Consider the following 12907-nt stretch of genomic DNA (forward strand, 5'->3'; position numbering starts at 1 on the left):
CATGGAAAGTCCATCACGATTGCTGGTGCAGATGGAGATGCACTATGGGCGTAACTTGGACAACCCATCAGGCGTTTAGCCCCAATTTGAGGAATAGTGGGTATGGTTACAATGCCGATGCAATGCTGAGTGCCAAGGTCTTAGTGCACTTAGGACCAGTGGTACACCATGTAAGGTGTCCTTCCCCAAAAGGCTCGTACTTCTGTAGAATTTTGAAAAAATGGAGGTCAAACCCCAAGGGGGACCATTACATGGAAGGCCGAAACGGTTGAAACTCCTTTTAGTCGCCTCTTACGACAGGCAGGAATACCTCAGGCCTATTCTTACCCCGGACCCGCAGGGGGTGATGCAAATTAAGTGTGGGATGCTAAAAATCTAAGTGAACGACTGACTTACAAAAAGTATATCAGACGATATCGCACCACAAACTTAAAACATTGTCGGCTACCCACACAGCCATAGTGTAAACTAGGTCTTTATACATCCACAAATTGTGTGGCGAATTACTATGCAGATTTACGGTATTCAGGTGCGTTAGAGAGGTAAGGCCAATGAACGATTCTGTTGTCTGAGACAAAGTCTGGCGAGGAGTGAGAAAAACTTAGAAACCTCCATATCGCTGTGATACCATTGAAGGCATGTATTGTTTAAGTACACAGGAAGTTACAGTGTGTATCTGTCTTCATGTTTCTTAGAAGCATAGTACTGTTAAGCTCAATTTGTCATATTCAAAGCAAAATTTTATTAGTGTGATTTGAGGTTTTCCCGGCGTAGAGAAATATTGAAAATTTTTCGGGTATTCAGCCGCGTAGGGTCGTCCAAAAGCCGCAATATTTCGACAAGCCAACTTCTTCCCATCTTCAGGCGTTCTTGGTGTCTGATCTCTGATGGATGCCGACTTTGTATAATCTCCAACCCTTTCCCGCAGCTTCCTTCAGGGCGCTTCTGACCGGTCCGCGGCCGGTGGTGGTGGTGGTGGTGGTGGTGGTGGTGGTGGTGGTGGTGGGGGGGGGGGAGAAGGGTGGCGCTGGGTGGTGGGGGAAGCACCTCTCACATGGACATGACAAGAACTACGATGTTACAGCAATCAAACACCTTCTGGGATTGTCTCCTCAAAGAGGCAGTGGAGATCTGGCTGCATGACGAACTAAAAGACAGCAGTTTGCAGTTAAGCAAACCCTGGGATCAAGCTTAGAGTATGATTAAAACACAACGACAGTCTACACAGGCATCCGCTCGAGTTCCGCAAGCCCATGATCTGTCGCAGGACGCCGCCCTTCCCCCACCACTGACCGCAGACCGCTCGGAAGCGCCCAGACGGAGGCTGCGGGAGAGGGGTGGAGATTATAAAGTCGGCATTTCATCAGAGATCAGACAGACAACAAGAACGCCTGAAGAAGGAAAGAAGTCGGCTTGCCAAAATATTGCACCTTTTGGACGACGCTACCCGGCTGAAAACCGAGGAATTTTCTGAATTTTACAAGTCTTTCTAGATTTGCTTTCGAAGGTACTGCTGAGACTTCTATAGCCAGAAAACCAACTATTATAATTTTATTTTTACTTGCAGTTTCTAATTAATGAATAAATATTCTAGAATTACTTCAATTTGCAAAATTAATTTACACCGTTTTAAAATATTGCAGTGACTACACAAAAACTGAAAATGATGGTAATTGCAATTTGTTAACTTACATAAAACTTTGTAGTGTTGTTGGTTTGTTTAAAGTGATGCTTGTTGGGAGATCACAGCAAGTTGTTCCCTGACTAGCATTATGAACTGTTGCAGTTGTATCATGCCAAGATGTATGTAAAGTAGTGGCTGAGCAAGCTAAGTGGAAAGGTACTTTTCTGAAGTTTCCAAAGGCAATTTGACTAAATGGAAGAATTAGTGAGTTCAGCTGTCTCAATTTATCTTAGACATCACTATTTCCCCATGTGTGTAAGAAGATAAAAATTAAAAAAGTTTCTCTAAATATTAACTATAGTCAACAGTTGTAGAGCATCAACCCATAGAAGCGAGCACAGTGTTTCACTTCCTGCTCTGGAATGATTTTAAATACATTACACTTATTTTTCTGGAGCACTTTACACCAAGTAGTCATTAATTCCAGAACAGCACAAATCTACCCTTTGACACTGAATTATAGGTATCAGTGTATATGTCCCATGTTGGACCATTTTCATTGACAGCAGCCCATGTCCATGAAATAATGCCACTTATACTTGCCTTGTGACTGATTTTCCCCATATAGACCTGAAAGCAAGCAAGCAAGCAAGCTACTGTCTACAAACCTAATCAGTGGGTTAAGATAATCCAGGAAAGTGCTAGTAATGTGTTTTTGATGTGGAGCACTCCATGAATAAAGATTACAGAACCACCTCCAGTGTGAAAGAACCTGTCCTTCTGGCAAATAATTAGGAAAAGTGAAAACATAAAATCAAGAGTAATGTAAGATTTGTGTGACTGATTGGTACTCAATATTTCTTCTCACAAATATATTTCCGTTCCAACAGAAATGGAGTTTTAATCCTAGGTTGCTCAAATACGAAAATGACATACCAATAAAAGCCAAGTCAAATGCCATCAGGACGCAGCAGGTCATTATTGATACTTTAGTCCACGCCAATAGCTGAATGGTCAGCATGACAGACTACCGTCCTAAGGGTCCCAGGTTCGATTCGTGGCTGGGTTGGGGATTTTCTGCACTCAGGGACTGCGTGTTTGTTTTCTTAATCATTTCATCCCCATCCAGCACGCAGGTCGCCCAATGTGGGGTCAAATGTAATAAGACCTCCACAAAGGCGACTGGACCTGCCCAGTAAGGGGCCTCCCAGCCAATAACACCAAACGCTCGTTTCATTTCATCATTGATACTTTGAAGAAGTGATACTTTGAAGAAGTGATGCGGAAATATGAGACATGATAAGAGAAACTTGCTGATTCAAAAAATAGCCTGGGACTAACATTAAATGTATAAATGTATTATTCACAGTATTGTAAACATATGTAAGTCTAAATACTGTTTCTGTCTTGCTAACTTGGGCACTCTTATTGTGAAGCTGCACAACCTGTAATGCATTGACTTCCAGAACAGCACACAAGAACAGATTTTAACATTTCTTCATACTTTCATGATTCATTGTATTTCACTGTCTTATGTACACACATTCACATTGATTAGCTGCAGACAAACTACCAATACAAAAAAACTGAACATCAACTATATACAAAAATAATTGATTTTCTCTAAAGTAAGGTTGGCAGACTTCTGCTGCTCTGGAAGTCATCATTACGATTACATATAAATTTTCTAAAGATCTTCATTAACATTGAGAACAGGAGGATTAGAAGTAACAGGTCCTGTCATGAATCTTATTTATCATCTTTCAGTCTGTCAAGACAGTGGCTTGTTAGTGTACAGATCTGTTTCCACATAGCTTTTGAACATAATTCACACATATGAAACATTTCCAGGCACGTAAAAGATATTCAATTTAATAAGAAACTTTACTGTACTTTTTTTGCAAATACAAAAGTGTTTATCACAGTTTTAATAAGACATTCTAGAAAAATTTAATGAACAAATAATTCAGTATTATAAACAAGGAACAGATATCTTTTAAATAAAACCGACTGAATTCACATGTCGGATTTTGGTCTCTTGTCAACCCACTCTTTAATAGCCGGTATTTCATGTACTTTATTCTTGAGTGCAGCAAGGTTTGGATAATCTTTTGTTAGATCAAATCCAACCATAAAGTTCAGGTAGTCCAATATAGCTATGAAATACAGATCTGCCCATGAGAGCTGAAAGCAAAGATTTCACATTAACACTGCAGCATAACATACCTTATATCAAAATTGTGGTCAGTTGCAAAACAAGTCAATGAAGTACAACATATTACCCAACATTCTTTCAAAAGAATTTATCAACTTCATAATTCCTAGCAATTTAAATCATGATTTTGAAAAATTCTTGCAATTCTGGAAAACAATGTGTGCAACAGCTAGTTAGCCACAAATACTAAATACCCTCCTTAGCATAGTAAAAGCCTTAGTTCAGTTTGTTAAATTACTTTTTTTTATGTAGTATTAAAATTGTGAACTAGTGTTTCTTGATCTGAATGCAGATGTAAGTATTATACAATTTCATATATGCTATAGATTTCTTTTTCAGTTTTTGTGACTTAGCAATTTAACTGGATGTGACCGAGTTATTGTTGACAACCATCTCTGTCTGAATGCACCTGAAGATAACTACCATTTTTAAGATTACCGCACTTTAATCAGTATCACTACTCCACAAATTTCAATATTCTTCAGCTCACCTTGCCATTTGCCAGATAACCTCCATTTTCCTTCACCAGATTATCAAGTCTTGGCAATAAAAATGGTAGAGTTTCATTGAAGAGGGGTTCTTTTTTCTTCTCCTTCACAGCTTCATCAGTCTCATATGAATAATTTGCTATTTCTACAAAAATAATCCAACATTAAATAAAATTAATTTTGGCAGATACTTTGTTATTTTTATCTAAAAAATATGCAACTAGAAAAATGAATCATTTTATTTTTACAATGGAGAACATACTCACTGATCATCATCTCAGTCACAGCTCAAATGTTTCTTTAAAATCACAGATTACTGCATAGTGTCATTTTTGCTGGGCAAATTTATGTCTTTAGAAAATTTAAAGTGTGATACTTCAGAGGTTGAACTATGGTGTTTGGCATCTTGTTTACATTTATCCATCAGTCAATCTCAACTGAATGGTGCACAATTGACTGCATTTACTCATTTTGGTGTTTATATTTCAGGCAGGAGTCTTCTTACATATGTAAATGTAAATACAAAAACAAATGGCTTCAGTGTAAAGAAACATAACTTACTCAGTCTTAGGTCTGTTACTGTATCAATAGCCATATCAATCTGGAGATCTTCCCAATCATTAGCACCAGCCAAGCCCATCTGCTTGCCTAAGTAACGGCATATAGCAAGAGACTGCCATGTCCTCTTCCCATCAATTTCAAGAACTGGAACCTGCCCGAAGGGCATTGCTAGTTAAAAGAAAAAAAGGTTAGCAAAAATTTCTACCGTATGAAAGACAGAGCTTTCTTTTGCAATCTTAACAGATACAAGAAAGCACTCTTGCTTTCTATAGATCAAAACTGTGTCAGAGTATGGCACTTTCACCCAAACACTGTAGAAATATTTTTCTTTAATATTATTGAATATTTAGTAATGAAACATAAAACAGTGGAATTCAAACCTGATGTGAGACAATAAGTCAAAATCATTGCATACCTGAAAAATATATGTACAAAAGAGACTAGATTAGAATCAGCTTTCCTTCCGTACACCCAAAAATGCAATGATTCTCGCGTGTGTGGAATATGTCAAAGTATAACACAAAAACATAAAATATTTGTAATACTCACTAACCTGACCACTTTGTCAGGAGACACTCAAAATAGGTGAATACAATGCAGTAAACTGGAACAGCTAATATTTACAGAATTAACATGCTGTCAGAATGAAACATTCTGATGCACTATTAATAAATTTATCATACACAAAATACCTAATCTTGAGTGTTGTGACCAACTGCTGTCAAAACTGAAATCTAAAATATTTTTACTTAAGCTGGCTTAACAGTCCCTGTTAAGATATTCATCTATGGAGGAGGAGGAGTTGCCTATTGTAACGTCTCTTAGCAAAAGACATTATGTAATAAAGAGAAAGCAGTATGTGTCACGTTTTGTTCTTGTATAAAATTATGTACTATTTTATTTATTTTAGATAATATCTGGCGGCGAGTACTGAAACCGCCACAGACAATACTTATTAAATATCAAACAAAGATGAGAATATGTGACTAGTATAAATAATACAGAACGAACATAATTTCTCTGTCGTCTTCTTGTTACATGAGTAGGAAGAGCCTGTGACGTTATATTGTACGCTTACGTAGTATTTTTTTGTCAAGATTGTGAGAGGGACGCCATTAGACATCGCTTGGGAAAGGTGTGTAATAACGTGATTTGTTTAAATGTTTTGAATAGAGTTACTTAGTGAAACCTTGCATTATGATTTGTAATAAGCTTGCCTGGTATTTTATCCCATCCCTTTAAGAAATTTTCAGTTATTTAAACATTATTTGTGGTACAGAGCTGCGCTACGAACGAACGAGCCACTGCCGCGGCGCATTCAAACTGCATTAAATGAAATCAATCATACCGCAAAGAAGCGGGCAGGTAATAGTGAATAAAAATTATTTCTTTCAGTTCTGGAATTGCAGAGCAGAGCAGCAGATTTTATGATGTGTTTTACAGGTTGACGCAGGCTGCTGATATATTTTTAACAGTGCAAAAAGATAATTTACCTCCATAACATAAAAGAAATCTTGCTGTGCGTAGTTCTGGTCTGGCAAACCTTATAGTAAAAACATCTTTTTCTATGACAATAGTCTCATGTTCTCGTATTAGTCGTACTTATTGGTGTTTTACTGTTAACAAAAATCCACTGCAAAATTTTGAGTTGAACAATCATTGCGTACTGTAACATCAGTATTAATAACGAAGTAATTTTCACTAACCGTTTCAATAACTATAAAGTAAGGAAGATATGTTGAACTTTACGGCGAGTAACAGTAACGAAAAAAATGTTCCTTTAATAGAAAGCCAGATCCAGAACAATAAGAACAATCTATTTTGTTTTGTTGAAAATTAATGATCCAAAGAAAGTCCCAGCACACCATCACTAAAAGGTATTTTGGGGCTCTTTTCGTAGCAACATATTTTATCTCATATATTAGTTGTTACGCGAGTAATAATAAAACAAAACAAATAGTAAAGAGCCAGCGAAACTATCAAAACTCTTTCAAACTCTGTTTAAACTATGTTTTATCTGAAACCAAGCTTTTAATGGGAAATTTATTGAAAATGCGTGTTCCTGACTGTTGGACCCTTTTTGGACCAAGGTAAGTGATTTTAGGTCTATGTAGATTGTTCTTATTCCTAGTATTGATAATATGTCTTGAGCTATCTGTTGGAAATAAAGATGTATTACTTGCAACAAATTTCATTAGGGAAAAAATATAATGAGAAGCAGCAGTTAGAATACAAAGTTCCTTGGACAGGTTTCTACATGATCTTGAATTTACACCACAAATGATTCTCATCACACACTTTTGCAATCTAAAAATGTTCGCTCAGTTTGATGAGTTGTCCCCAAACATGATCCCATATGACATAATGTAATGAAAATAAGCGAAGTTTTTCTATATTTATATCTCCTACATCTGACATTCAAACGGCAAATACAGACTTGTTTAGGCACTTTAGCAATTCTGTGGTATGCCCTTCCCAACTGAATTTATTATCAAGTTGTAATCCCAGAAATTTAACATGACTTGCATTTAGTGGGTCTTCTCAAAGTTTAATGACAGTGAATTAGCTTAAAACCACTCAATGTCATTCAAAATTTGATTGGAAGTTATTTCTAAATCTGTATTTGACTTGCTACTCTTTGAAATATTTGTATCTGGAAAAAAAAAAAAAAAAAAAAAAAAAACTTAACATCTGGCAATGTAGTAGATGAGAGGTCATTAATGTACACAAAAAACCAATGGACCCAAGATGGAACCTTGAAGACCATCACACGTAATTCCCAGTCAGATTAAGACCGACTGCTTACTGCACAGGTGTTTCCCAATGACGCCCTTTGTTTCCTGTTAGATAGCTAAGACTTAAACCCTTTTGCAGCATTGTCGGTGACATCGTTATATTATAATTTACTTGAGAGAATGCTGTGGCTCTCACAGTGAAAGGCTTTTGACAGGTTACAGAAAATGCCACCAGCCTCTAATTTATTATCTAACGAATTAAGTACATTCTCACTACGTTTAAATAGCTTTCTCTGTATCAGAACCCTACAGAAATCCAAACTCAACCCAAAAGAGTTTGGAAATGTCAAAACCCTTGACAAAAAAAATTAGATATTGTAATGTGTACCCTCCTTTTACAGAAATTGACTTTGTACATGTTACAAAAGAAAATGTGTTTGTAACTACATTTTTAATTAGTTACAACTACTTGTTTCTCACTATTAGAATAACTCACCGAAAAAGATTTCAATATTACATAAATTACATTTTTACACAACAGGTTTTTTTCTTTGTTTTTCACTATCACCTACCCAATATCATCTCACTTTACTATTTTTAGTGCACAAAATGTCTCATACAAAGTTTTACTGTTTTAGAGAGCAATTATTTTGCTAATTTTATATGAGATCAGATTAAATTTATTAATCCCATATGCTTAAACAAGTGTTTTTACTTACATTCTTTGACAGATGGCCATTTTTCGCTCTCACATCTTTCATCTTCAAATTCAGCTTTGCCATATGATAGAAGAAAACGAATTGGCTCACCCAGAGCCATTATAGGGAAGTAAGTTAACTTATATTTTGGTGCCATCTCTAGATCAAGCTGAAAATAAGACATATTAGACATTTGTGCCTAAAATTGGGATATATGCATTCTAGAAAGTTAGACGTTAATTGTTAGAGCAATTGATACACTATTAGTCAGTTGTTATTTAGGACTCTTCCAGTTCACTACTTTAATTCCACAGAAATCATTGATGCCATAAGAAAAAAGGGAGCAGTGCCACATTAGCCTTTGTGAAATGATAACTGAGAAGAGGTGGTCAATTACATGGAACTCATGGCACTACAAAAGAGGAAAAGAGAATGAAGGGGCTAAACACACGAAAGCATGCAGAGAAAAAATAAATATGAAAACTATCGACAGATAACGATTATTAGAAGTCTCCAAACTGTAACATGTTGAAAGAGGGTTGAAATGGTCAAAGGCAAATTCTTGAGTAAGTCTTTAAAAGACTTTCGACTAGATGGATGTGGGAAATCCGCCAATATCCTCAAATTGCCTGTTAGGATATCTCTGACAGCATAAGACTGACCAAAGGGCTTCAGGTTGTCAGATTGCAGAATTTGTAATTCAGACAAACTATGACTATTTGGAGCTGCGTTGCACCTAAGATATGATAGCCATTTGACTTAAATTTCACACTTTTTCCTCCGTTTTGCCGCAGGAAACGATAGTTCCGCCATCAGAGTCCAAGACAATGAATCACGGAACACTGTTTCTTCGCTACTGCAGCACCACACACAGCTGTCTTGTATAAACATACTATGAAACGCTTGTGTGTTGTGTATATGGAGTAGATAAGCGCTTTCGAAATGCAGATGAAGTCTTATTTCGGACCTTATTTTGACGCTATAAAATATGGGCAGTTGTTTTATAATGTGGGGGGGGGGGGGGGGATAGTGATTAGTTAAAATGGTTTTCTTGTTTTCCTTTTCAGACAGTGTGGTATCGTGAACAGATATCTGGAGATCCACTTTCTTCAGAGCAAACTCTTAAAATAATTTGTACCGACAGATTAAGACAAAAAATCGAAACCGAGGAAACTGATGAAACTGATGAAACGATGGTCATTGTCACCACTGGTTTTCATTTTTGCATTGAAATGGAAAGAGGGAAGTAGAAGTCTTGTTAAGTACAAAATTTAGTACAATACGACAGATTGATGAGGCAGCAGTGTTCGCTGAAAATAAATAAATATTATGTTATGTACTAACTGTAATGGAACATGTGCTAGCTGTAGGTTTAGTTATGTGCATAAATAAAAAGGAAGCGACACAAGTGGACATGCTGGAGGACTAAATGTTACATCTGAGAAAGAGAACCTTTAAGAGAGACTCATTTTGATATCCGGTATGCAAAATAGATAAACGTGACAGGTAAGCCTGCACGCAAGGCACAGAAATAATGAGAAGAGATTTTATAAGAATATACGGCGGCTAACGTTCAAAACCATAAAAATGGTGCCCAGTTTTGAGTGTATTAAATCAAGTCAAATTCGGGAATTAAACTGTAAACGATTTATAGTTGGCGCATAGCCTCAGAATGTATATACCATAGCCGCTGAAACACTCCTAATTAGTTCCTTTAGAAATTAAAATTCACAATTCATTTATTATTATTTAGAGTTTTTGATTATACAGTTGCGACTCAAACTGTGGACGGTATTTATTACGTCGCACTGGGATTGTTTTTATTACATGTTGGCTGTACCGGAAGGTAGGATAGTAGTTTAATTTTTCCTATCCGTTTTGGAAACATAACCGGCCCTTTTATTGACTGGAAAACACGGATGTAACAGGATTTAAAATAGCTATTTCTCCGTCCATACCGCGCCATTCTTCTGTTACTAGAGACTAGCCTCTTTGACTGCTAGCATCGCTGCAACTGTCAAAATCTTGCATTTTTTGCCCTATAGAATTTGGTGGCTGTTTGTCAGACTGTGATATTATGGTCTTTCGACTTATGTTTAACTCCCATCATTAAGTATAAACGTACACCTACATTGTCGAGTTCTTCAGATAACTGAAGAAATTTTGCCGACTAAACCAATGCATATTCAACAAGTTATCAGGGGTTTTCTTCATCGACAGACTGTTGTGATTACATTATCCAAACTGCAGTTTAATAACGAACCTATGACGAAGCGCCAGAAAATACACTCCTGGAAATGGAAAAAAGAACACATTGACACCGGTGTGTCAGACCCACCATACTTGCTCCGGACACTGCGAGAGGGCTGTACAAGCAATGATCACACGCACGGCACAGCGGACACACCAGGAACCGCGGTGTTGGGCGTCGAATGGCGCTAGCTGCGCAGCACTTGTGCACCGCCGCCGTCAGTGTCAGCCAGTTTGCCGTGGCATACGGAGCTCCATCGCAGTCTTAAACACTGGTAGCATGCCGCGACAGCGTGGACGTGAACCGTATGTGCAGTTGACGGACTTTGAGCTAGGGCGTATAGTGGGCATGCGGGAGGCCGGGTGGACGTACCGCCGAATTGCTCAACACGTGGGGCGTGAGGTCTCCACAGTACATCGATGTTGTCGCCAGTGGTCGGCGGAAGGTGCACGTGCCCGTCGACCTGGGACCGGACCGCAGCGACGCACGGATGCACGCCAAGACCGTAGGATCCTACGCAGTGCCGTAGGGGACCGTACCGCCACTTCCCAGCAAATTAGGGACACTGTTGCTCCTGGGGTATCGGCGAGGACCATTCGCAACCGCCTCCATGAAGCTAGGCTACGGTCCCGCACACCATTAGGCCGTCTTCCGCTCACGCCCCAACATCGTGCAGCCCGCCTCCAGTGGTGTCGCGACAAGCGTGAATGGAGGGACGAATGGAGACGTGTCGTCTTCAGCGATGAGAGTCGCTTCTGCCTTGGTGCCAATGATGGTCGTATGCGTGTTTGGCGCCGTGCAGGTGAGCGCCACAATCAGGACTGCATACGACCGAGGCACACAGGGCCAGTACCCGGCATCATGGTGTGGGGAGCGATCTCCTACACTGGCCGTACACCACTGGTGATCGTCGAGGGGACACTGAATAGAGCACGGTACATCCAAACCGTCATCGAACCCATCGTTCTACCATTCCTAGACCGGCAAGGGAACTTGCTGTTCCAACAGGACAACGCACGTCCGCATGTATCCCGTGCCACCCAACGTGCTCTAGAAGGTGTAAGTCAACTACCCTGGCCAGCAAGATCTCCGGATCTGTCCCCCATTGAGCATGTTTGGGACTGGATGAAGCGTCGTCTCACGCGGTCTGCACGTCCAGCACGAACGCTGGTCCAACTGAGGCGCCAGGTGGAAATGGCATGGCAAGCCGTTCCACAGGACTACATCCAGCATCTCTACGATCGTCTCCATGGGAGAATAGCAGCCTGCATTGCTGCGAAAGGTGGATATACACTGTACTAGTGCCGACATTGTGCATGCTCTGTTGCCTGTGTCTATGTGCCTGTGGTTCTGTCAGTGTGATCATGTGATGTATCTGACCCCAGGAATGTGTCAATAAAGTTTCCCCTTCCTGGGACAATGAATTCACGGTGTTCTTATTTCAATTTCCAGGAGTGTATTTAGGACACTGTTTCGGCACAGTTCAGAAAAATCCAAGATATACAGTATAGTGATAATCACTTTATTTCCCATTGGCCTCAAGCAGTGTTAAAACCGCAGTGCAGTACAATCGCTGACAAATGTGAGAATTCTATGATGAATGAATAGTCTGCATACAGGTTAGGCGCCCCCCCCCTCCTCCTCGCCACTCAGACGCCTACAAATGTGCCTTTGTACAGAGACTGGCAGAATGATTGGTGGGATGTTTAAAGGGACGAAACTACTAGGTTGAAAAACGGCTCTGTACACTATGGGACTTAACATCAGTGGTCATCGGTCCCCTAGAACTTTGAACTACTTAAACCTAACTAACCTAAGGACATCACACACATCCATGCCCGAGGCAGGACTCGAACCTGCGACCATAGCAGTGGCGCGGTTCCAGACTGTAGCGCCTAGAACCGCTCGGCCACAACCGCCAGTTGAAACGACAGCTGTTGAAACGACAGTTGTTCAAATGTGTGTAAATTCTTAAGGGACCAAACTGCTATTTGAACTAACTTATGCTAACACCCACCCACACACACCCCCCCCACACACACACACACACCCCCACACACACACCCCCCCACACACACACACACACACACACACACACACCCCCCCCACACACCCCCCCCACACCACCCCCCCCCCACCCCCCCCCCACCCCCACACACACCCCCCCCCCCACCCCCCCCCCCCCCACACCCCCCCCCCCACACACACACACATACACACACACACACACACACACACACACACCCCCCACACACACACACACCCCCCACACACACACACACACACACCCCCCACACACACACACACCCCCCACACACACACACACACACACACA

At 40.1% G+C, this 12907-nt stretch overlaps 1 protein-coding gene across 1 annotated transcript in view; it reads right to left on the reverse strand.

The window, feature by feature from the left end:
• Positions 1 to 3489: 3489 nt before the first annotated feature.
• LOC126457015 (glutathione S-transferase-like) overlaps positions 3490 to 12907 on the reverse strand; it is a 27621-nt gene continuing 18203 nt past the window's right edge. The window contains exons 2-5 of the mRNA XM_050092987.1: positions 8343 to 8490; positions 4889 to 5056; positions 4330 to 4472; positions 3490 to 3808 (exon numbers count right to left, since the gene is read on the reverse strand). Coding sequence (XP_049948944.1) covers positions 3641 to 3808; positions 4330 to 4472; positions 4889 to 5056; positions 8343 to 8478 — 615 coding nt within the window. The 5' untranslated portion in view covers positions 8479 to 8490 and the 3' untranslated portion in view covers positions 3490 to 3640. The remainder of the gene's footprint in view (positions 3809 to 4329; positions 4473 to 4888; positions 5057 to 8342; positions 8491 to 12907) is intronic.

This window comes from Schistocerca serialis, chromosome 2 (assembly GCF_023864345.2).
Source record: "Schistocerca serialis cubense isolate TAMUIC-IGC-003099 chromosome 2, iqSchSeri2.2, whole genome shotgun sequence".
NCBI lineage: Eukaryota > Metazoa > Arthropoda > Insecta > Orthoptera > Acrididae > Schistocerca > Schistocerca serialis.